The 24336-nt window shown below is 35.9% G+C and overlaps 1 protein-coding gene across 4 annotated transcripts in view; it reads right to left on the reverse strand.

The window, feature by feature from the left end:
• The window catches only part of HECTD4 (HECT domain E3 ubiquitin protein ligase 4), a 177806-nt gene that overhangs the window by 114687 nt on the left and 38783 nt on the right, over positions 1–24336 (reverse strand). For all 4 annotated transcript variants that reach the window (XM_031948613.1, XM_031948612.1, XM_031948611.1 and 1 more), the window contains exons 2-6: positions 8408–8925; positions 5880–5969; positions 5440–5570; positions 1123–1231; positions 198–336 (exon numbers count right to left, since the gene is read on the reverse strand). In XM_031948613.1, coding sequence (XP_031804473.1) covers positions 198–336; positions 1123–1231; positions 5440–5570; positions 5880–5969; positions 8408–8925 — 987 coding nt within the window. The remainder of the gene's footprint in view (positions 1–197; positions 337–1122; positions 1232–5439; positions 5571–5879; positions 5970–8407; positions 8926–24336) is intronic.

The following is a 24336-nucleotide window of genomic DNA, read 5'->3' on the forward strand; positions in this document are numbered from 1 at the left end:
TATATTTAGACATATGTAACTGGGCAAAGAAATGAGAAGGTAATATAGAAGAAGAAAACAAAAAGCTATTATTTGTATATAAAGATAAGTTTTTACTTGAATATATGTTCAACTGATATTCTTTATAATGACAAGTTACATTTATAATAACTTTTTTAAAACATCCCCCAAACCACTATTATTGTATTTTATTTTACCTGAAGAGTATTCTGGTCAATGACCTGGAAAAGGGAATGAGGTTTATTATCAAAAGAAACAGGTCGGTGAAGAAGATTGCCATTGCCGAAAGCAACCCATCCTGGCTCAAGTTCCTCATTACGGCAATACACAAAACCTCTACAAGAGAACAGTACATGAGTGTTAATAAGTTATTGTTATTTTTTTCTTAAATATATCAAATACAACCATTATTTCTGACTTACTAATAATAGTGATTCTTTTTTTAAAAAATCTTTTTTTAATTTTTTTTGAAAGGCAATACAACTAATAAAAATTAAGTATCTCAGGCCAGATTTGAATAATGATTCTTAAAGTTCGCAGAAAACTCTGAGGTAAAGAGAAATAATATATATATATATATATATTTCTGCCCAACATGTATAGCCAACAAAAATGCTGCACAACTGATAAGAAGTGAAAAAAATATCTTTTAAAAAAACCTAAAGAAATCGGTAATAGAATCTCGCTTTTTATTCCATTGCAGGGATTGAAATTTATAGGCTCTCTTACTAGAGAAACACTACTTGTTTAATTTCCAAGCTAAATACATGTAAATATTTAACCATCAAGATTTTTTCCTAGAACAAAGAAGTTACCGACAGTTTCAGAAATACTCAACCTGGGGCAGCTTCTGGCTGGGGCATAAGATTCTGTGGCTTCCACACTAGGTCAAAAATCAAAATCTATCTTAAAAACAAACAAAACACTCAAGACAAGGGAAAGATTAAAAGAAAAATGGGAGTGAGAGGGATTACCTGTTTCTTAATTTAGAAGGGCAATTTTGTTATTTTAATCTAAAGCAAATTTCTTCAGGCTGACTACTCAAGCTTCATTTTCATGGAGATTTATTAGAAAAGGATATATTTCAATAAAAACATTTTAATAAACATTGATGCAGCTTACCGTAAAGTACCATGTAATCCAGATCCCAATTTGCTTACTCCTCTACCAACAGAGTTAGTAGTATATAGGTAAAGACCATCTGCTGTAAGGCAGCGCCCCAAATCAGCATCTGAAATAAATAAATGTGTGTATGTGTATAGGTAACATAATTATGTACATAACTTCATATGCATGGTTTTTCTTTTTTTAATTTAAGACTCTTAACAAATTAAGAAATTTTAACTTGGGGGCTTCCAAAGACATGTGAAACATGAGGCTCTGTAGACAAAACTGATACTGATCAGCCTGAAAAGACAGGACATTTGGAAGGGCAAGGTGAAGCTAGGAAGAAGGTTCACCATGACAGCTATCTTCATGCATTTAAGGGTATACTGTGTAGAAAGTGAATTAAACTGGACTCTCTCTGGTTTAAAGGAAGAGATGCAGAAGACACAAACAGCAAATTTGGTCTCAATGTGAAGAAAACTCCCTAACAATCAGCGTGGCCCAAAAGTTATAGGGGAAGCTCTAAGGAATAAGTCCTCCTCTCATCTAACTTAAGCAGAGATTGGATGGCCCTTTCTTGAGATGGGATAGACAGAATTCCTGTCTACTAAATCTAAATCCTGCTACTACTTATTTTTGTGCAGTCCATGATATAAGAATGTTTTGTTGTTGTTGTTGTTTAACCATTTTTAGTTTCATAAAACTTTATTTTAAAAAATTAAAAAATTAAATTTCATTTTAAAAAATTTAAAATATTCTTTGCTCCAGAGCCATACAAAAACAGGTAGTGGGCAGGATTTGACTCACAAGCCAGTTTGCCAGCCCCTGAACTTGATGGCCTCTGGGCTCCCTTCTAAGCCTACAGATGAAGCATTCCCTAGTCCCTTCAGTGCTACTGCTTGTCAGATGACTTTTTTATACCTGATGTTCTGGTATGTCCCTAATTATTTACCTGGTATCTCTCCCATTTGAATATAAACTTCTTTAGGGCAGAGACTTGTCTTTGTATCCAAGACTTTGCACAGTCTTAAGTCTGTCTTGTGGTAAATTTTTAATAAATGCTTGGTGATTTACTGATGGCATTTCAGAATGGCTGCCCAAGGAAGGAGGTCCACAAGCCAAAAAGCAAACAAAGAAAATGTGGCTAGTTACAGGAAGATGAGGCATAGGGAGCCCCATGGAAAGCATGTGCTGTATACTTATTGTGTATCTAATTTATATTTTAATGTATTTAACATCTACTGGTCATCCTGTCATCTGGGGGAGGGGGTGGGGGGGTAAGAGGTGAAAAAATTGGAACAAGAGGTTTGGCAATTGTTAATGCTGTAAAGTTACCCATGCATATATCCTGTAAATAAAAGGCTATTAAATTTAAAAAAAAAAAAGGGGGGGGGGAAAGAAAGCATGTGCATATGTGCAATTTTAACATCACCCCTTCTTCTGACTTCTGGAATTTATAAGAGTGGGATAGACTTGCCTGGTCTTAAACCAAGAACTGAAATTTCAGAGATTTCAGAGATCCTGAGAAAGACTCCCAGCCGCCACATAATCAGCACCAATCCATCCTGTCCTACTGACAGATTTCTAAAATTTTTTTTTACAGAGGAAAAGTCTTCAGAATCAAAGATTTTAGAACTGCAATGCACTTGCAAAACCACCCAATCCAACCCCCTCATCTTACACAGAGAGAAAAACCAAGGCCTAAGCAGGGGAATGAACAGCTGAAGTATGATTCAAATTCAGGTTTGAGTCCATTACACATCTCACTACCTTTTACTTCAAAACTAGAGAAAAATCTTCAAAGAGGGAACAAGTCATCCATTACATTGTTTCTTTTATTAGTTTTGACTGAGGAAAGAGGAAAGAAGGCTCTTGAAATACTGAATTAAGGAGGATAAGAAGGAGCAGAGAAAAGAGAGGCCAGAACTCAAAAAAGAATGTGATTTGGAATCTTTTTCGTTTCACACAGCAACCCAGGCAGATGGCCATCTGTCCTCTCTTTAAATATCTTCAATGAAGAGAGCTCACTATAACATGAGGCAATTCATTCTGTCATTGGACAACTTTGATACTCACAAGGATTCTTAGAACCTAATGCTGGTTCAAAAATCTGCCTAATTTGCACCACTCAGAAAACAGAATAAATCTGAACCCTCTTTTTATATCTAACAACACTTATCTAACTCTCCTTTACCTTTTCTCTAGATTAAAAATGCCTAGGAGGTCTTTGATGAAACCGCAGTTTGTCATTCATTGTTCCTCTTAAAACATGGCATTTAGACCCCCCAAATACATCATATGTGAGCTGACTAAAGTCCTAAAATTGTGAAACTTTTTTTTTTGATCAGCCTAATCATAAAAACAGTGCATATAAAATCATATAAACAGTGCATATGACTTGTGGTCAGCAAGTTTTTTTTCCCCTTACACAAAATTTTGGCAAATGAATCCCACCTAGGCTAATTAAGTGAGCTTATCTTTGTTTAATGTCATGTTGCCAGTGTGGACCCAATAATTCAGCCCACATTTAAGGCAACTGATCAGTCAGGTGTGTTACACTACTTATCTTCTTTCTAGTTTGGTTTGCATCCCTAATGTCTCCATTCATGTCTTTCATAAAGAACTAGAACAGGATCAGGGATAGAGTCTTATGGCACTCCACTGGAGACCAAGCCAACCATCTGGCCATTCTCTGGACCAACAGTACAAATCTCCCCCAATGCAATGTCATTCATTCTTTTTCTTCATCATGTTGTCCACTAGGGCACAGAATTTTTTTGAAAAAGAAATAAAAATGTCATGCAAAGATATAAGCAGTGTAGGAGTTTTGTTATTGGTGATGGTGCAATTTAACTCCAATTAATAATCTCACTAGCAGGGATCTCCTGATATAGAAAATACCTCCATTGATGGAGGCCAAAAGCAACTTATCAGTGACTTCCAGCTCTTGATACCCGGCTGAAGCACAGAAAGGGCAAGGGATCTGCCCATGCTCACTCAGCCAGCATCTAACAGCAGCAGCAGCACCATCAACAACCCAGAACTTCTGATTACAGATTCTGACTTCCCTGCCCAACAGGATAGTAACAGTCTAGTCATCTTTAGGGTAATTGATTTCATATGAATCTAGAGGAGACTCTCCCATAGACAATGCAATGTGCCAGAAAGAGCAATGAACTTGGACTGAGAAGAAACCTGGACTCACATTTTGGAGCTTAAGAAATGAGCAAGTCACTTAATCTCTCTGAGGCGTTTTCTTCATCTGTAAAATGGTGATAATAATATCTATACTACACAGGTTGGGTGGAAAGTATTTTGCAAATCTTACAAAATATAAGCCATTGCTATTTTTAATAATTACTTTTAGATACTAAGTATAATAATTCTATATTCCCATAGCATCCCATCACCCTAGTTGCTGAGGAGCTTGTGGTCTACAAAATCACAGAAGGGCTGAAAGGCTCTCTAATCTCAAATCTGAACCCAATCCCCTCAACGATATCCTGCTAAGAGTTCCTCTAGCATGTGTTTGAGACCTGCAGGAAGGGGAGCCCAGTATCTTTCAAGATAGCCCATCCCATTTTGGAATGGTACTCTCTGTTCCTTTCTTCAAGTCTAAGTTCTGCCCATCCAAAGTAATCATTTACTCAAGGGACTACTTAATAGTTATAGGCCGTGTTACCATAGGAACAATGGAGGAGAGTCCAAAAAAGTAGAAAGAGTTTCTTCCACCTGAAGATTCCTGAGTAACCTAGATTTGGACCAACTGAATCTTTCTGAAATAACTGGGAAAGAGGCTCATAACTTTCCTCCAAGCACAGAAGAAACTTTCTTTTTCAAATCTTCACTGAGATAATTTCACTCCATCAAGAAAATGATAGGGGCATCTTTCAGCTCAAAGGATCAATAATTCTGCCTGGACTGGCAAAGCACAATAGGTCACTTGGCAAATGCACTCCAATTCAGCATACACAATAATTTCCCTCCTTCTTTCCCCCTTTTACTGCTACCTTTAGGCCTCAGGTACCTTTCATCATCTACTTTTTAAAAAAAAGAAAAGAAAACAAGACTTGATGATCTCTTCTCATGTCCAGCATTTATGTGCTAAGCATCTGAGACCAGATACAAATATCCATGAGTATTTTTTTAAGAAACACAAAAGTTTTTCAGATATGCCTTGTGACAGTAAAACTACCTGTGTTTTGTTCTCATACACTATCACATAAAACTAGGGAAACCTTAGGAAATTTTTAATATTCTGAATAGACATGTCACATTGTAAATCATTCTCAAGTCCCCTTATGCTGATCAACTGCCCCAAATCCAAAGTACCTTTACTTTCAGCACTGGAACCAGTGTTACCATCTGGTGCTGGTAACATATCTTCATATCCCCAAGAAACCATGTGCTTGCCCCCTAGCAAACAGGATGGTGATCCTGGGCCTCCTTCCAAAAGTAACAACCTATAAAAGGGGGAAGACATTTGAGTTCTTTATTCCAGTGAGACAAAAATCTGCTATCTGCTATCTGAAAAAAACAACTCAAGCCATTTGAGCAGAAGATTAAACAGTCTCCAATTTACCCCAAAGTAGGACAGAAACCTTTTCAAAGAAAGTAGAATTTGGGATGGAATTTTGACATTTTAAGAATCTGATATTTCTTCAAAATGTATTGGACAGTTTTTAATCCTTTATTGCCTATCACTGAAAGTGGTAAAATCTCACTTTTAAAGATACCTTAAACTTATAGACCATTTTCTATTAGAGGCTCACCTGTATAGTACATCAGCTACAGGCAGAGACCCCAGATCTGTCTGTTTCTGTAATAGATGAACTGTATGTACAAAAGTTTTCAATGATCCCCTGAAAAAAAAAAATAGAAATGCATCAAAATAGAAGGTAAGATGACTTGAGTAACTATAGAGTTCTGTAGCTGCCTGAAAGCTGAGAAGATTTCAGTTGTTTTCTCACGTGCTATTACCTTCCCTCTTAGCTGAATGACTAAGTTCCCTTCAACTCTCTGGTTAACAATTTATCCCTTTGTAAATGGACAAAGTTGAATGAATTGGTTTCCAAGGTCCATTCCAAATTTCTGGGCTTATAACACTGTGAGAATCTGATGACTTAGACCTTCACCGGAGCAAGATAACCTTCTCTACTCCATACTTTGTAAAAATTGTTCCAAATTTTTTTTTCTCCTCAAACCACCCAAATTATCTCCTCCAACCACTCTCGCATCTGAGATCATCACTTCATATTTACTGAAAAAACTGAGGCCAACTGACAAGGGCTCCCATTTCTATTGTCTTCCTCATGTCACAAGCCCATGACATAATTTCCCATTGCTTCCTTACACTTGCCTCTAATGAAGAGGTATCCCTTGTCCTTTACCAAAACTAAGACCTCTATATAAATCTTTGATCCAATTCTCATTCACCTTTTCCAACAGCTTGAGCCCCTAGAAAACAGAATGGTGATCCTAAACCTCCATTCAAAAGTAGCATCTCTATTTTCCCTTTTACTTTATTCTTCACCTTTTGCAATTTGGCTTCCAACCTCATCATTCAACAATAAACTTCTTTCTCCCAAAATTCCAATATCTTAATCAATATATTTAATGGCCTTTTCTCAAACCTCATTCTTCTTGACCTCTCTACAACCTCTGACAACCATACTTGTAATGATCCTCTTCTAAATTTTCATGACATGGTTCTCTCCTGATTTCTCGGTTTGTCTGACTGATTCTTCTGATTTCTGATTTGTCTGATTGATTCTTCTGACTAGTTTCCTTCGCTAATTAATCATTATTATAGGTATCTGCTTTGGCTCTGTCCAGGGCCTCTCTTGCTTTCTCCCTATATTCTCTCACTTGCTTATCTCATCAGCTCCTAAGGGTTCCATTGTCACATCTGACCAGATGATTCTCAGCTTTCTAGATACAGAGAATCCTAGTCTCTCCCTGAACTTCAGTCACTATAACTGCCTATTCGACATTTCAAATAGTCTTGTAGCATCTCAAACTTAACTCAAAACAAAATTCATCATAATTTCCCCCTAAATCCAATCCTTTTCTAAATTTGCCGATTATCATTGTTAAAGACAGCAACTTCCTTCCAGGCCCTCAGGTTCTCAGCTCCTCTCTCACTACACAAATCATTGCCCAGTCATGCTTCTGTCTTTACAATCTCTCCATTCATAATGCCATAATGCCCCATCACCTCTAATTGTAATTACTATTTGGTGACCTGAAGCCTCTCCCCACTGCAATTCATCTTCTACAAAACTGACACAGTTCTGATCATGTCAGTCCCTGTCAGTCCCTCCTACTCCAGTGACCCCATTGCCTCTAGGATCAAGTAAGAATTCTTCTGTTTGCCATTTAAAACTCTACACAAATGGGCCCCTTCTGACCTTTCCAATCTTCTTATACCTTATTCCTCTCAGCATACTCTGTGGTCCAGCCAATATTGGCCTATTTGCTGCTCCCTAGATAGGATGGTCCCACTGCTGAATCTTTGCACCAGTTGTCCCCCAGGGCTGAACTGAATACTTCTCTCACCCCAACCTCTTGGAATCCCTCATCAGCTCAAGCACCATCTTCTAAAAATGTCTTTCCTTACTGCCCCAGTTATTGGCACATTCTCTATCCAAACAATCTTTTATTCTCTTTATATATATTCTTTATATAAGTTTTCAATTTTCAACATGTTGAGTTTACAACATCTGCCAGACATCCAATTCAAGATGTTCAATAGACAGTTGGAGATTTGAGACTGGAGGATAGAAGAAAATAAGATTGGGCAAACAGAATCTAGAAACACGTGCGTAGAGATGAGTTTCACTAAACAAAACAGAATAAAAGGAGGGAAAGAGAGGAGGGGAGAGTCCTGAAGAGCATGAATAGTTAGGGCACTACCTTGAATGTCATATATAAGGATTGAACAAATAAGAGCATTCAAATAAACTCCTTACTCTTGCACATGAATATAAAAATTATAGGAGAACTCAAAAATGCTTGACCACCTACAAGGCAGACGTATATTAGCAGCTGGCCAATCACTTGATATAAAATATCATTCATTTAGGTAAGTGAATATTGGTAAAAGCGGGTTTCCCACTTACCATGAACTTTCTTAAAATACAAGTAAATAAAATTTTTATCATAAGACCTACCAGCCCTCACTCTAATCTGATCTAGTTACCAGCAATCCCAAAGCAAGGAGTGAGTTTTGTAAGAAAACTGTAAACCAAAAACCTCTGCATAAACATGAGCTCTAGGGAGGATCCTGATCTTCCCTTACCTTGCACAAGCCAAGGCAACCAGAGCAGCAGCAGCATTCTCCTTTTGCTTATGGGGGACATGTTGGCCGGTGGCAGACGTCTCCTCAAGCCATGAGCAGAGCAGAGCCTCAATCCCGTTAAGACAGTCGGCCGGCTCCTTTGTGAGACTCAAAGGCTGGCAGTCTCGAAGACAATTCAACAGCACTTCAGCTGTGATATTACAGAGAGAGGGGTCTGTTCTACTCTGGGACTGAAGAAGAGGAAAAACAAGGAGGAGTCCCATTCGGGATGTGAATGGTGCTTGCTCCGGTTGCTGTAACAACCCCTGGCGTTTGAGCAGAGCCAAAGTTTCTTCATCACCCGAATTTTCCCTTTCATGTTGTTCTTCCAAGGCCAGCTGGCGCTGAGCATTCCAAAGTCCTCGAAGGGCATTCAAACGATATTCCAGCAGGCGGGCATAGGCATTGCTCTGATTCCCACACACAGACCTCAAACGTTCTGCAAGTTCAGTAGGATTTTTGGTCTCAAATGTTAAAATCTAAGAAAAGCAAGCAATAAAACATTACCATCCAACAACAAATGTGTCCATTTCAACAGTCATCTCTAATATTAAAGATGTAATTTAATTCCATTATCTAAAACATTATTTTGATTATAATACAATGTAAAAACCATGCACCCTGGGATCAGTTATCCATTGTTTGGAAGATCTTTTCCTAAATATTTCTGCTAAGCCTCCCCTAAAAGAGGAGGAAGAAAGTTGGCTGAATCATTGAAGAATGCAATGGAAAAAAAGATTATGATCAAATTTCAAAGCCAAATATTTTATAACAAAAGCAAAAAGGATTTACTTCTCCAGAAAACTGAAATTTTTTGAAAAAAATTCAGTTTGTTTACTCATAGGTATTTGTCATAAAATATGGTAATTTAATTTTAGATAGAACTCAGTTTTTAGTTTTGTCACATTCTCATTTTGAAAACTGAGCCCATTTCATATGGAAGACTTCCTTTCTACCATCTTCTTATCAAAACAAACAATTATCAGGAAGCTCCCCTTAATTTTAAGCAGCAAGGGAACAAAAGCACTAACCATTCAATCAACTAAAAGAAGAACCAGCTGGTAAGAAAAAGAATCAAACCAAATTTATGACTCAAAGAGTTCATGCACTAAATCCCACTAGGTTGAAAAGAACACAATACAGAACAATTTGGGAAATCTTTACAAAAAAAAAAACAACAGATTATTGGGAGCAATGGGGTCTGGTTCTCATTAGACCAAAAAAAAAAAAAAAAAAAGTAAAAAACATTATGTTAAGTCATTGGCAGAGATATCACAAAATACACAAGTTGTGATTCACATTATTTTTGTTATTAACTAAAAACCAATTTTCTTCTGTTTCAGATTTTGCTTTTTAAAATATTGTTAGTCTACTAAAATAACAAGCTCTTCTGAATGGAATGTAAATATTGGAATTGCCAGGCTAAGCTATAAATATGCGTACACTGCTCTACTGGTTTGAAAAATGTTGACTTTGGAAAATTTAAAAAAAAAAAAAAAAAAGCCAAAATAAAATAAATACCTATGCAGTCTAAAATGGTACTAATGGTCAAAGCTAATCCTGAATGTAGAGATTCCAACCAGGCCAGATAAATATTCAGAAATTTACTGTTAGTTTTTGAGGCATTAAAAAAACCACATTAGTTACTTCAAAAGTTCAACTTTTCTCTTACTCTTAGTACATCACAAAGTTTTTCATACAATAGAAAACTCTTATCACTCTTTAAAAAAAAAAATACTTTAACAGTAAATAACAGTATTAAATATCTTTCTTCAATGCTTGCCCAGACTTTATAATTACCCATAAGAAAAACCCCAGATCCTGAATTATTTTCTTAAAATGGTATCAGATATGAGAAAACAGGAGTTTTTTAAGATCCTTGAAAATCTCTACAATAAAGAGACACTAACTGCTCAACGATCTGAATCTCTCCAGTCATGTACACCTGGCCTTCATGCCTGCCAGACAGGTGGTGCAGTGGGTAAAGCATTGAATCTGAAGTGAGAAAGATCTAAGTTCAAATGTGACCTCAAACCATAGCAGAGTGACTTGGGCAGATCACTTTACCTGTCTGCCTGCACAATGATGATAGTAATAGCATTATCTCCAAGAATTTTCATAAGGATCAAATGAGATAATGTTTGTAAAAAGTGCTTAGACAAATGGCAGGTGCTTAATAAATGCTTATTCCTAAATGCCTTTACAGTCATACTCAAGGAAACTGTTATTCTAGGAATGAAGTTAGCATTTCCTTTCTAAAGCCTACAGATGCTGATGCTTCTCTCTCATCACTAAGAACACACAAAAGCTTATTATTTCAGTTGTTTTTTTTTTCCCTAAACATAAAAAACAAGTTTTATAGCAATTATGAGCCTTTTTATTTGATCATCTTCCTAAGTCTGAGAAAACCTAAATAATTTAAATATTTCCTAACAAGCTTTTCCATTATCAACCTTGTAATTTCTTCAGCTTAAAAAAAGTTTTAAAAAGAATCCACTCCATATATACAGCACATATATGACTTCATGTTTTATCAGACAGCTATAGAAAGACACTACTAAAAAATGCAAAATGGGCTTTTATTAGATTCAAAAAATAGATGAACAATTCCATAACATTAAACCCAGCTATTTATTTTTATGAACAATGTTCAAAGATAAGCGCTTCTTAAATATATTTGATAGTTCATAAAATGAGCTGTGTGGCTAGATATTTCCAATGCCAAATAGCATAATTTGTTGAAAAAAATACGTAATATAATCTGTATTTTTCTTGTCAATTTACTTTTTTACAACAAGTACTTTTGTATATTTTTAGCATTCCATTTTAAAAAGAACTATTCTGAAAGAATTGTTATAATTAACCAAATATTATGTAATACATGTACTTAAGTGGCTGTTACATTTATTGATTTAGCAGTGTCTAAGGCTTACTGTGCTTTTAAAAATCCATTAGACTATTCAGCATTATTTGTTTTCAATGGTACCTTATGAGGACTGAGAGCTGTCCATTTATTATAAGACTTTGTTGCTGTTTTTAGAACACTCATGTCTGAAGGGCAGCCAGCCTGAAATTCTTCAGTAAAACCACTATAAGTTTTAGGTTAGTAAGTTTGCTTTGGAGGAGCCATTTGGGTAGATTTTTTTTATTAAGTGCTTGTCAAAGTTTAACACGCTTCTATCAATATCTGCTCCTGGCCAAGAGGACAAAAGACCAACATCTTAGAAAATTAACAACACTTTTTTTTCCCTCAGGGGGAAAAAAAAAAGTGAAAAAAGCTATGTGAGAGAAAACTATATGTGGGTAGATCTTTTACTATTTCTACACAAAAGTATCAGAAACTGCATATGGATGATAATACCCCAGTCTTTTCTTAAACGAGTGGCATCCTGAAAGCCACTTACAGACTTGGAACAATATGCTATCAAACTTAACACACATGTTGACTACGCCAATCATCCTAGAACCTCTGGAGGAAGATGTGAAGGAGGGGGAAGGACATGGCAAGTGTGGTTAACGTCACTTGAGATCAAATTCGATTCTGAATAAGATTCAAGTATAAGGACTGGATTCAAGCCATTTTGAACATTTCATGCTTTTTCGTCTTGTGAAAAATATAATAGAAATATTAACAAAGAATGTTTTACTTAACAAAGAAGCTTAAAATTTGTATAGAGAAATGCAGAGAGGTTGCAGCAAATGTACACTTAGTTGATCCTTCACACATTCCATATATAATAAACATGTTTGCTTCTGCAAAAGTTCTAACCCAATGTCTTATCATGACATGGAATGATCTTGGGCTCTCTCTTTTTTTTTTCCTTCTTTTTTTTGGGGGGTGGGGGGGGGGAGGCAACTGGAGTTAAGTGATTTGCCCAGGATCACACAGCCAGGAAGTATTAGGTATCTGAAGCCAAATTTGAACTGGGGTTTTATTGACTTCAGGGCCAGTGCTCTACTGCCTCATCTAGCTGCCCCTTGTACAATTTTAAAGACACTCATAGTCAAAGGATATGAATAGACAATTTTCATAGGATGAAACTAAAGCCAATTATAATCATATAAAAAAAGCTCTAAATCATTATTGATTAGAGAAATGCAAATTAAAAACAATTCAGGTACCACCTCACATCTCTCAGATGGCTAAGATAACAAGAAAAGATAAAGATACATGTTGGAGGGGACATGGTTAAACTGGGATACATACATTGTTGGTGGAGTTGTGAAACAATCCAACCATTCTGGAGAGCAATTTGGAGCTATGCCCACAAGGATATACAATTGTGCATACCCTTTGATCCAGCAGTACCATTACTGGGTCTGTATTCTAAGGAAATCACAAAGGAATGAAAAGGACCCACATTGTGCAAAAATGTTTATAGCACCTCTTCTTGGGGTGCAAAGAATTAGAAAATAAGTAAATGCCCATCAACTGGGGAATGGCTGACTAAATTATGGTATATGAAGGCAAGGTTTTATTACTGTTCTATAAAAAAATGATGAACAAGCTGATTTTAGAAAGGCCTAAAAGGATTTACATGAACATCATGATGCTCAGCAAAACAAACTGAACCAGGAATAGATTGTATACAGTAACATCAAGATAGGACAATGATCAACTGTGAAAGATTCAGTTCTTTTCAGTGGTTCAGTGATCCAAGGCAATCCCAATAAACTCTGGATAGAAAATGTCATCTGCAAACAGAAAGAGAACTATGGAGACCGAATATAAATCAATATATGTTATATTCACTCCTTTTTAATTTTTTCCTCTCTCGTGGTTTTTCTCTTGATTTTTCTTTGCTAACATGATTCATGAATAGATTTCTAATAAATAAAATACCGAGCATTACAGAGAAAAAAGAAATAAATAAAAATATGCATGGGAATGGCGTCTTAGTCTACCATATAAAATGCTTTATGTCGTCAACAAAAAAGTGAGCTCAATGGGATTAATACTCCCAATTAAATTTAACTCACTAAGCATTTATTAATCTGAGATGGATAGCACAGCAAAAAATGTTTGATCTGGAGCCAGGAAGACCTCTATTTAAATAAGCCTGAAAAGACTTATCTGAACTGATGCTAAGTGAAGTGAGCAGAATCAAGAAAAGATTGAACACAGTAATAACAAGATTATGTGGTGAACAACTGTGATGGACATGGCTCTTTTCAACAATGCAATGATTCAAGGCAATTCTAATAGACTTGGTATGCAAAGTGCCATCTGTACTCAGAGAGAGAACTATGTGAATCAAAGCAAAGTATTTTCACCTTTTAGTGGTAGTTGTTTGTTTCTTTGCTTTTTTTCTCTCATGTTTTCTCTCCTTTTGATCTGATTTTTTTTTGCCTAGCATGATGAATATGGAAATATGTTTAGATTTGCACATGTTTAATCTATATCAGACTGCTCACTGTTTTGAGGAGGGAGAGGGAGAAAGGGAGAAAAATTTGGAAGACAAAGTTTTGCAAAAATCAATGTTGAAAATGACCATTGCATGTACTGGGGAAAGTAAAATGCAATAAAAATAAAATAAAATAAAATGTTCATAGCCTGCAAGTATCTAATTAACTAACTAAATGAATGAATGAATATTGACTCAGATACTTAATAGTTAAATGGCCCTAGGTAAGTCACTTTACTTCTATGTGCCTCAGTTTCATTATCAGAAAAATGGGGGTAATAATAGTATATATTTTACAAAGTTGTTGTGAGAATCAAATTAGACTATATTTATGAAGTGCAAGGTATTATATAAATGTTAGCTATTATTATTAATCACTTATGTGCCAGGTTCTGTACTAAGGCAAAACCAAAACAATTAATTATGATCTGTTCTAAAATACGATTTGTAAAAGCCATCCTACTCATATTTTCATCAAGAATTACCTTGAACAATTCCACTTGGGATGGAAAATGCCATCTAAAACCAAAGAGAGAATTATGAAGAGACCGACCATACTATTTTCTTTTATTATTATTATTATTATTATTATTATTATTATAGCTTTTTATTTATAAGATATGTGCATGGGTAATTTTTCAGCACTGACAATTGCAAATCCTTTTGTTCCAACCTTTTCCTTCCTTCCCCCCACTCCCTCCCCCAGATGACTGGTTGACCAATACATGTTAAATATATTATCGTATATGTTAAATACAATATATGTATATGTCCAAACAGTTATTTTGCTGTATAAAAAGAGTCAGACTTTGAAATAGTGTATAATTAGCCTGTGAAGGAAATCAAAAATGAAGGTGGACAAAAATAGAGGGATTGGGAATGCTATGTAGTGCTTCACACTCATCTCCCAGAGTTCTTTCGCTGGGTATAGCTGGTTCAGTTCATTACTGCTCTATTGGAACTGATTTGGTTCATCTCATTGTTGAAGAGGGCCACATCCATCAGAATTGATCATCATATAGTATTGTTGTTGAAGTATGATCTCCTGGTCCAGTTCATTTCACTCAGCATCAATTCATGTAAGTCTCTCTAGTTCTCTCTAAAATCATCCTGCTGGTCATTTCTTACCAAACAATATTCCATAATATTCATATACCACAATTTATTCAGCCATTCTCCAATTGATGGGCATCCACTCACTTTCCAGTTTCTGGTCACTACAAAGATGGCTGCCACAAACATTCTTGCACATGCAGTCCCTTTTCCCTTCTTTAAAAACTCTTTGGGATATAAGCCCAGTAGTAACATTGCTGGGTCAAAGGGTATGCACAGTTTGATAGCTTTTTGAGCATAGTTCCAAATTGTTCTCCAGAATGGCTGGATGTATTCACAATTCCACCAACAATGTATCACTGTCCCGGTTTTCCCACATCCCCTCCAGCATTCGGCATTATCTTTCCCTGTCATTCTAGCCAATCTGACAGGTGTGAAGTGGTATTTCAGAGTTGTCTTAATTTGCATTTCTCTGATTAATAATGAGTTGGAGCATCTTTTCATATGGCTAGAAATAGTTTCAATTTCTTTGTCTGAGAATTGTCTGTTCATATCCTTTGACCATTTATCACTTGGAGAATGGCTTGATTTCTTATAAATTAGAGTCAATTCTCTATATGTATTCCCAGTTTATTGCTTCCCTTCTAATTTTGTCTCAAAATTTTCACCTTTTTTGTTTGCTTGATTTTTCTTTTGAGTTTTTTCCCTTTTAATCTGATTTTTCTTCTACATGACAAATATGAAAAAATGTTTAAGAGTATTGTAGATGTATAACCTATATCAGATTGTTTGTCTTGGAAAGGAAGAGGTAAGGAAGGGAGGGAGGGAGAAAAACTTTGGAACCCAAAATCTTACAAAAATTAAAGTTAAACACTATTTTTACATGTATTTGGAAAAATACACTACTACTAAGGAAAAAAACAAAAGGAGTTCCCTTAAAATGTATAGATTATTTTCATAAAAAAATTGTAAGAGATAGAATGGCAATCATAAGGGATGGAAGTTACTGACATTTTCTCAGCTGTCTTTTTTCCCCCCTAAGAGTCTGCTATCCTGTCACATATCCACAGACTCAAAACTGTGTGACCTCTAGCACAGAAGTCACTCTAGTCCAACTACTTTTCCCATCTCTATTTGCTAGAATACTATTTCTATTTCCTAAAGCAGAACCTCAGGAATGGAGTTATTAAGATAAATATTTAAGTAACATTTTAAGTAATGGAAAAAAATAGTTTGGTATAGAAGTTCAATAGATCCTTTTCACTTTTCTTCCAGTTTCACTTTTGAATACCCTAAGGCAGAGGTCCTCAAACTATGGCAGGCCAGATATGCAGCTGAGGATGTTTATCCCCCCCACACAGGGCTATGAAGTTTCTTTATTTAAAGGCCCACAAAACAAAGTTTTTGTTTTTATTATAGTCCGGCCCTCCAACAGTCTGAGGGACAGTGAATTGGCCCCATATTTTAAAAGTTTGAGGACACCTGCCCTAAGGGATACCTGGTTGTGTTTAAGTCTTCTCAGCTAAATTTTCACTATACTTGTTATAGGTAAGTGAGCACACATATTGCAATTAGAATTGTTTATCTTCATAGAAAATTCTACCTAATTAGCAATAGTCAAATAAATAAATGGTGACATATATCACTCTTTCCAAATCCTCTTTTTCTTTCTATTTCTTTAAGGTAAATAACTTTGGAAGGGGCATTGATTCTAGAGGAGATTCTTGCTCAGTTATAGGCTGAAACTGGAGATTTCTGAGATTTTTTTCTGAGTTAGATTCTATGAAACGTAATATTTTTTTTTTAAACGGGGGAAACTAAGGCAACAATGAAGAGAACAGCATCATAAGCAATACTTTTTTTAAAAATGCAAATTTCTACTCTCTTGTCATTGTACTGTTGACATATGTCTTTCTCAAACAACATTGGCTTATATTCCTTGGACAACTACTGCATATATTTAGATCCAATGAACAATAAAGACTGGCTCACCAGAAGACAAGTGTTTCAAACCTGGGATCACTCAAGCTTCAAAGAAATGAATTACATTATGACACTATCCAGTCTGTATGGTACATTAACTGATTCAATTCATTATGTGAATCTGTTAGTATAATCTAAATTTATTCTAAGCCTTTTTTCAAAGCTGACCTACTGAACAGATCTGAAATACTAAAATAAAACTTTTAAGTAAATGGCAGGGAAGCCTGAATCTCATTCAAGTGCTTGATCAGATTTTAAACTTATCTAGATTTATCTCTGTTTCTTGCATTCTGAATCACAGAAGCTCTGAACTGAATGTAACAGACCACAAAAGTCAGCAAGACTTCAATTTAAACCAAACAATAGGTGGAAGGATGAGAGAAAAATTAATATTATTATTGATATTAATAACAATAGATTCTCTTTAGTTTAGAATTTTAAGAGCCCAAAATACTTTCCAACTTTAAAAGTTGGCTATACACTACATAGAATTCCCAATCTCTCTACCCTTGTCCGTTTGCATTTTTGATTTCCTTTACAGGCTAATGGTATACTATTCCCAAGTCCGATTCTTTTTGAACAGCAAAATAACTGTTTGAACATGTATACTAATATTGTATTTAATTTATACTTTAGCATATTTAACATGTATTGGTCAACCTGCCATCTGAAAGAGGGGGTGGGGGAAGAAAGGGAAAAACTGGAACAAAAGGTTTGGCAATTGTCAATCTGTAAAATTACCCACGCATATAACTTGTAAATAAAAAGCTATAATTAAAAAAGAAAAAAAAAAAGTTGGGTATAAACTCAGAGGTCAAAATGAAGCCAAGTTAAAGGTTTCTAAGTTTTCTCAAATAAATTAGACCCTGACTCTATACTTTATAGAATCTTTAAAATTGTCTGCCCAAACTATAAATGGCTTAAACTTCTTTGTTTTAACACCTTGTATAAGGAAGAATTTTAACTTAAAAATTTTTATGCTTTCAACTCATAAGTTTTAGTCAAAATTTGAGAAAGAACTCTCCCTTGTAAATAAATTTAAAAAATATTTCAGTGTATAAAACTTTGTTCTAAGTAAGTTCCTAAGTCCAAGAATTTTTTTTCTTTTTTCATTTTCAATAATTGATTTCCTTAGTAATCTCATTTATTTTACTTTATACATTTAGAAGCATCATTGTGAAGAGGGGCCCATAGGCTTCACCAGACACTGCCCAAAGGGTCCAGGACACAGACAAGGTGAAAAAGCCCTCCTGGAGCTCATATCAAAGTTGACAGCCATCTCTCGGCAGAGGATGACCAAAGCATCTGGGGGTCAGGTGGCAAGAAGTAGAGGGATCCAATCCCTATATTTTTGTCCACCTGCATTTTGGATTTCCTTCACAAGCTAATTGTACAATATTTCAGAGTTGGATTCTTTTTGTACAGCAAAATAACGGTTTGGTCATGTATACTTATTTTGTATTTAATTTATACGTTAATACATTTAACATGTATTGGTCATCCTACCATCTAGGGGAGGGGGTGGGGGGAAGGAGGAGAAAAATTGGAACGAAAGATTTGGCAATTGTCAATGCTGTAAAATTATCCATGCATATAAATTGTAAATAAAAAGCTATTAAAAAAAAAAAAAAAAGAAGTAGAGGGATCTGGATAGTTCATCCCTTAGGATGTTACCTATTAGGGTGGCTGCTGGGATCTAGATTCAGAGATTGAGAGAGCAGATAAAGACTTCAGAGGGTACCACATTTCACCAGCACTATACAGATCAGACAACTTCTTTCACAATGACTGTTAGGTGGCTAATACAAGAGTAACCCTATTTCACAAAGGAGAAAATCCAAGCTCAAAAAGGCCCCCTTGCCTTTTCTAGGCCACTGTCAGAGGTGGGCCCTGGGTTCAGTTCTGCCTGCTCCAAGACCTCTGCTAGGCAAGCCACCATGCCACTTTTCCATTTTAGGAATATGTCCATATGAAAGGGAGCAGACTTTCCTTCCCTCTTATGAGTTTCCTTTACAGAATGACACATGCTAGGTTATCAGTATTCTTGCCTATTTGAGGGTTGCAGGAAGGATGTGCCAGGACAGGGAGTTGGGGCCATCAGCATTCACCACAGAGCTACCAAATATATAAGGGAGGCTTCTAGACTTGGCTCTCTGCCAAAGAACCATAACCACTCTAGAACTAAGGTGTTTCCTATCCCCTAGGCAAAGATATCAGCAGAAGGCCTAGGACTCCTGACACACGCAATCAAGGTGGGTTTCACTGAGAAGGGAACCAGGGAAAGCTGATATTGAATTATGTGAATGTGTGGTGACATCTGCATTTTCTAGTTCTTCTTTCTAAAAAATGTCTTTTCACTAGTGTTCAGTACTGATCTTCCTTGATTCTATTATCCTAGATAACCTTGTTTTGGCCATTCACCTGTAAACCTGAGTCAAAATGGGTTCAGATAACATTTTCTAAATATATTCTCGATTCATTCTCTGTATAGGCAGAATTAACTTACTGACCCATGCCCTCCTTCTTGCGAGCCCAGAACAAGCCAGGATCATTTCTGAGAACAAGAAACTATTTTTGCTTTTTTTTCCCTGAGCCTCCTTTACCCATTCTGCCCAGAATGCAGTTAGTTGTCTGTACAAATCTTATTCCTCCTTCAATTCTAGATCAAACCACCTGTGTCACAAGGCCTTAGTCAAATCGACTAGCCCACCCTGATCTTCCTTTTCTATCAATTGGGAATTGATATCATTTACTGTCTGTATCACTCATTGTGATATCTAATCATAAGGCCTTGCATTAAGTTAACTGCTTCTTTTGTCTACATTCTGTCTCTTAAACTACTTAAAGCAAGTTAAGCTTTCAGACTTAAATTTAACTCTGTTTCATGGAGATTTAAATTTGGAGTATTTTTTTGTTTGTGTGTAGTCTTAAACTAGACTTTAAGTGTCCAAACAGTAAGGACATTTCTTTTTTAAAGCACCCCATTCACTACCCTAATTAGAATAGTGCTATGTAGAATACAAGCATTCAATAAATACTTGCATAATTAATGAATAAAGGAAATACAAAAATAATATTTAAAATTTTTAAATGATAACAACTAGTATATAAACAGCATTTTGAGGTTGGCAAAGTATTTACATTCATGATTTCATTTGATATTCCCAACAACACTGGAAAGTAGATGCAATTATTATCCATGTTTTACAAATGAGCAAACTGAGGCAGACAGAGGTCAAGTGACTTGCCTAGTGTCATACAACCAAAAAGTATAAAGTCAAATCTGAACCAGGTTCTTCCTAATCAGCAATCTCCCAACAGTAACTTGACTTCTTTAAAGATTTCTAATATTTTAACAATCCAATCTATTAAAAAAAATTTTTTTTTAAGTAGCACACTCCATCAAACTTCCCACAATAAAGCTGATGAGTTTGAGGAAGACATCCTAGAAAATACCAAGATTGCTGAAATCAACTTAATTTAAGTGTCCTTAGTTCATCACAGGAACAATTCCTGCTAAGGTAGCAATATGGCTCTCTCAGGTCTTAGAAGATTATCCTATGAGAGGAATAACAAGATTACTTATGATATGATAATCTAAGGATGTGATCATATTGCAACAAATTTATCTCGTAGAGTTTTTATAAATACATCTAAATCTCTTGCTTAAAAAAATGTAACACTGTGATGGAAAAGTAGAGAAAATGCACCACAATGAGCTAAAAATTAAGCTAAACCAGCACAATTAAACTAAACAAGGCTTAATTTCCCCATACCCTTACCAGGATTCTGACAAAACATTATCAAGTAGCAAACAAAAGTGTATGATCATATTTCAAAGGATTCATGATCTAATAGGATTCAATTAAACCAATCCTAAGCACCTGCTCTGTGCTTGACATCCCCTATTCCAGCAGCTCTGGGGACCATGGTTTAGAGAGATGAAGTAACTTAACCAAGTTCACAAGGCGAAGATTCAAATTCATGGCTCATAGATTAAGTCCAGATCCTCTCCACTCAACAAATATCTAGTCCACAACCCAAAGAAAGGGACCCCTATCCTAGGACCCTGAAGTGAGTCCTATAGAAGGGAGAGTCACTTATGGCAGCTGGATGCCTGCCTTCTGCCAGCATGTTTCACTTCCCTTTCCCCTCCTACCCCTGCAGAAAGCTTCCTCCAGCTCAGGAACAAAAAGGGGGCCTTTATTCCAGACTCTCGTCAGCATTCCTTCCATTACTGCAGATTCCAGCTCCATACCTTCTAGACTGTGGGAGTCTTACATAAATCCTCACTAGAAGCACTACTTGATATACTGGAGACTTTCCTTCCGCTGGGACTTTTAAAATTTCATGAACACCCATGTAGCAGGTGGGTTGTCCATCTGCTCTCTCCTGCTCTCACTCCCTAAGAAGCCTACCTCGTTTTCCAAATATATATGACCCCGATGATATCTTTCATGACATTTCTCAGGGCAAAATAATTTTTGGCAATAAACTAGATGTTAACCAGATTAAAGCACATTGATTGATGTGAGGTGACACAAATTTCTACATCATAAATGAGATCTATACATTAAAGTTTACAACTTGAATGAATTCTGAGTTCATTTTTTTCTAAATTTGACAAAAACACTTTGGCTCAGGATCAGTTATTAAGTGGCAGAGAAAGGATCAAATCCACTGGCTGAGTTTGAGCACCAAACTCAAGATGCTCTGGTGCTTCTAGTCAGTTTTCTATTAACAAAGTTGAGGGAAATTTGAGGAGACTTAAAAATAACTACAAAATGAAGGAATCTCTGGACAGACTCTATCTCATTAAATATAACCAAGAAGAGGTGAGTTGATATTAGTTGAATAAACAATTGCTAACATTTATAGAGTGCTTTATAAAGTTTGTAAAAACAACCAAATGAGGTAAATCGTAGAAATACCATTTTATAGATGAAGAAATTGAGACTCAAAAATGTTCAAGGATTTGGCTCAGGTCAAAAAGGTTCAGTAAATGTCAAAGGTGCAATTTCATCCCAAATTTTCTGACTCTTGAAGTTTAGACTTCTTCCTATATACCACATAACCAGGCTTTCTCTCTAGCCCAATGTATACCCAAAAGAAAAAAGGACTTTGCTACAAAGGCTAATGCAATCATTGTATTAATAGAAACACAATATACAAATCAGAAAAGGGCAAAAGTCCTACTCTATAAACGTCACATTGGGAATATGTGGCCACTTCAGTCATGTAGTTTCTGAGGAACACTGGCAAACCAAAACATATTCACAAGGACAGTAGATGATATGGCAGGTCTAAAAAGATCAGAATTTTGAAAAACAGGTGGAAGACCCAAAAACGCTTAGCTCAGAGAAGACCTAAGTCTTCTGACCTCTTCTATTTAAAGATTGTCATGTAGAAGAGAAAGTAGACAGTCTTTCTTGCTCTAATCAGCAAAACTCAAATTAAAGGAGGAAGTATATAGAAGATAGGGAGGTTTCAGAACAATTAAAAACAGGCAACAATGGAACCATGAGTATTTCATGAACCAGAATCACCAAAATTTAGATGTATGAAAGAAACTCTAAAGATTATTGGGATCCATAAACTTGTATTTTGTACTTTTTTGATAACTAGATATCTGTGAAACTCAGAGAAGCAATTATCTTCACATACTACATCATTCGTGTATATTTTTGCCCAACTCTTCATCTGGCTGTGCAGTAACAAAAAAATTAGAATGAAAGTCCGCCATACAATACCATTGTAGACATAGTAAATACAATGGGCCAAGCCCATTAAATTTCTCAGGGAAACCTTTAGTCTATATGGCATACAGACAGTCCATGGAACCATAAAAGCAGGGTGCTATGCCAAAAGAAACAAATGAATTGTAAACCTGTAATGCCTCATTTGAGAATTTCTCTAGCATAGCAAAATTCTTTATTCCATGAAATCACCTAGAAGTTGGACTGACACCAGTTATGATGTTGGGATTAATAAATACACTGATTTCTTGCCCTGTACAAATGTTTTTTTTTCAATCCAACAAATATTAAGCATCTGCTACATGCAAAGCAATGGGGATGCCAAGCAAAAATCAAACATTCTCTATTCTCAAGCTTTTAATCTACCAAGAAGACAGAACATAAACACACTCAAGTACAAACAAAGTAATGAAGAGTAATTTCAAGAAGAGATCTCTAACCCACAGAAGTATCAAGAAACGAGCCAGTAGAAGACATGGCCTCCAAGCTGGGATGGGGAGATTTTAAGCAACAAAGATGAAGGGAAGGATTCTAGGGGTGGAGGACAAGTTGTCCAAAAGCACAGAAGGAGAGGTGATGTCATATATAGGGGTCAGTTAGAAGATGAATAACTAGAACAGAAAGAATGTGCAAAAAGGAATAATATTAAATAAAATAATACTCAAAAGGTAGACAATACCAAACTGAATGCCAGGCTAAGGCCTATGTATTTTATCCTGAAGGACATGGGGAGTCATTGAAAATTAGTAAAGGAGATGAATACAGAAGTACAGGAAAACAAAAACTGATGCAAAGTAAAACAAGCAGAAAGAAGGTAATTTACAAAAGGTAAATAATGTAAATGAAAGAAACCACAAAATACCTCTAGAATCAAAAAGAAAATTCTTGGGCTTTTAAAGCAATTTTAAAAATTAGTCCCTTCCCATCTTTCCAATTTTCTTCCATCTTATTCTTTTCCACTAAGATCTAGTGACATCAGTCTCCTGGTTGCTCCTTGCACAAGATACTCCATGTCTTGCTCTGCACATTTTCACAGACTGTCTCTCACGTGTGGAATGCTCTGCCTCCTGACTTGCTTCAAGTCTTACTAAAATCCAGCTTTCTGCAAGGTCTTTCCTGACCTCCCTTTAATAATAGAGTCTACCTCTTAGATTACCTGCAATTTATCTTGCATCTATCTTGTTTACTTACTTACTTGCATGACATGTTGTTTCCCATCAAGCTCCTTGAGAGCAGGGGTTGTATTTTGATTTTTTTATATCCCCAGCACTTAGCATAGTGCCGGGCATGTAGCAAGATATCCTACATGTGACACTCAACTTCTGACTTCTGAATCACTGGGAGCAAAACCCTTCCATCATCACATTCTAATACCGTTTATGTGCTAAGGTTTGGTGTATATGACAATATAAGACTCCCCTGTGATGCAGGGGAGGCTGCCTGTGGCCATACAGTTAATCAATAGCAGAAGCCAGACTAGAATCCAAGCCTTTTGACTCCCAATCCACAAATCCTTTTTTTTTTTTTTAAGCAAACCAAATCCACCAAACTGATGATATATTCCTCCAGAATGATCTGCTATTAACCTCTGTTGAGCAAAATTCAGACTAATCATGTTAATCAGTACACATAATAAGCAATCTAATAATTTGCTCTACTCTATAAATGTACACATTTCTATCCTTTATAATTC

Source organism: Sarcophilus harrisii, chromosome 1 (assembly GCF_902635505.1).
Source record: "Sarcophilus harrisii chromosome 1, mSarHar1.11, whole genome shotgun sequence".
Taxonomy (NCBI): domain Eukaryota; kingdom Metazoa; phylum Chordata; class Mammalia; order Dasyuromorphia; family Dasyuridae; genus Sarcophilus; species Sarcophilus harrisii.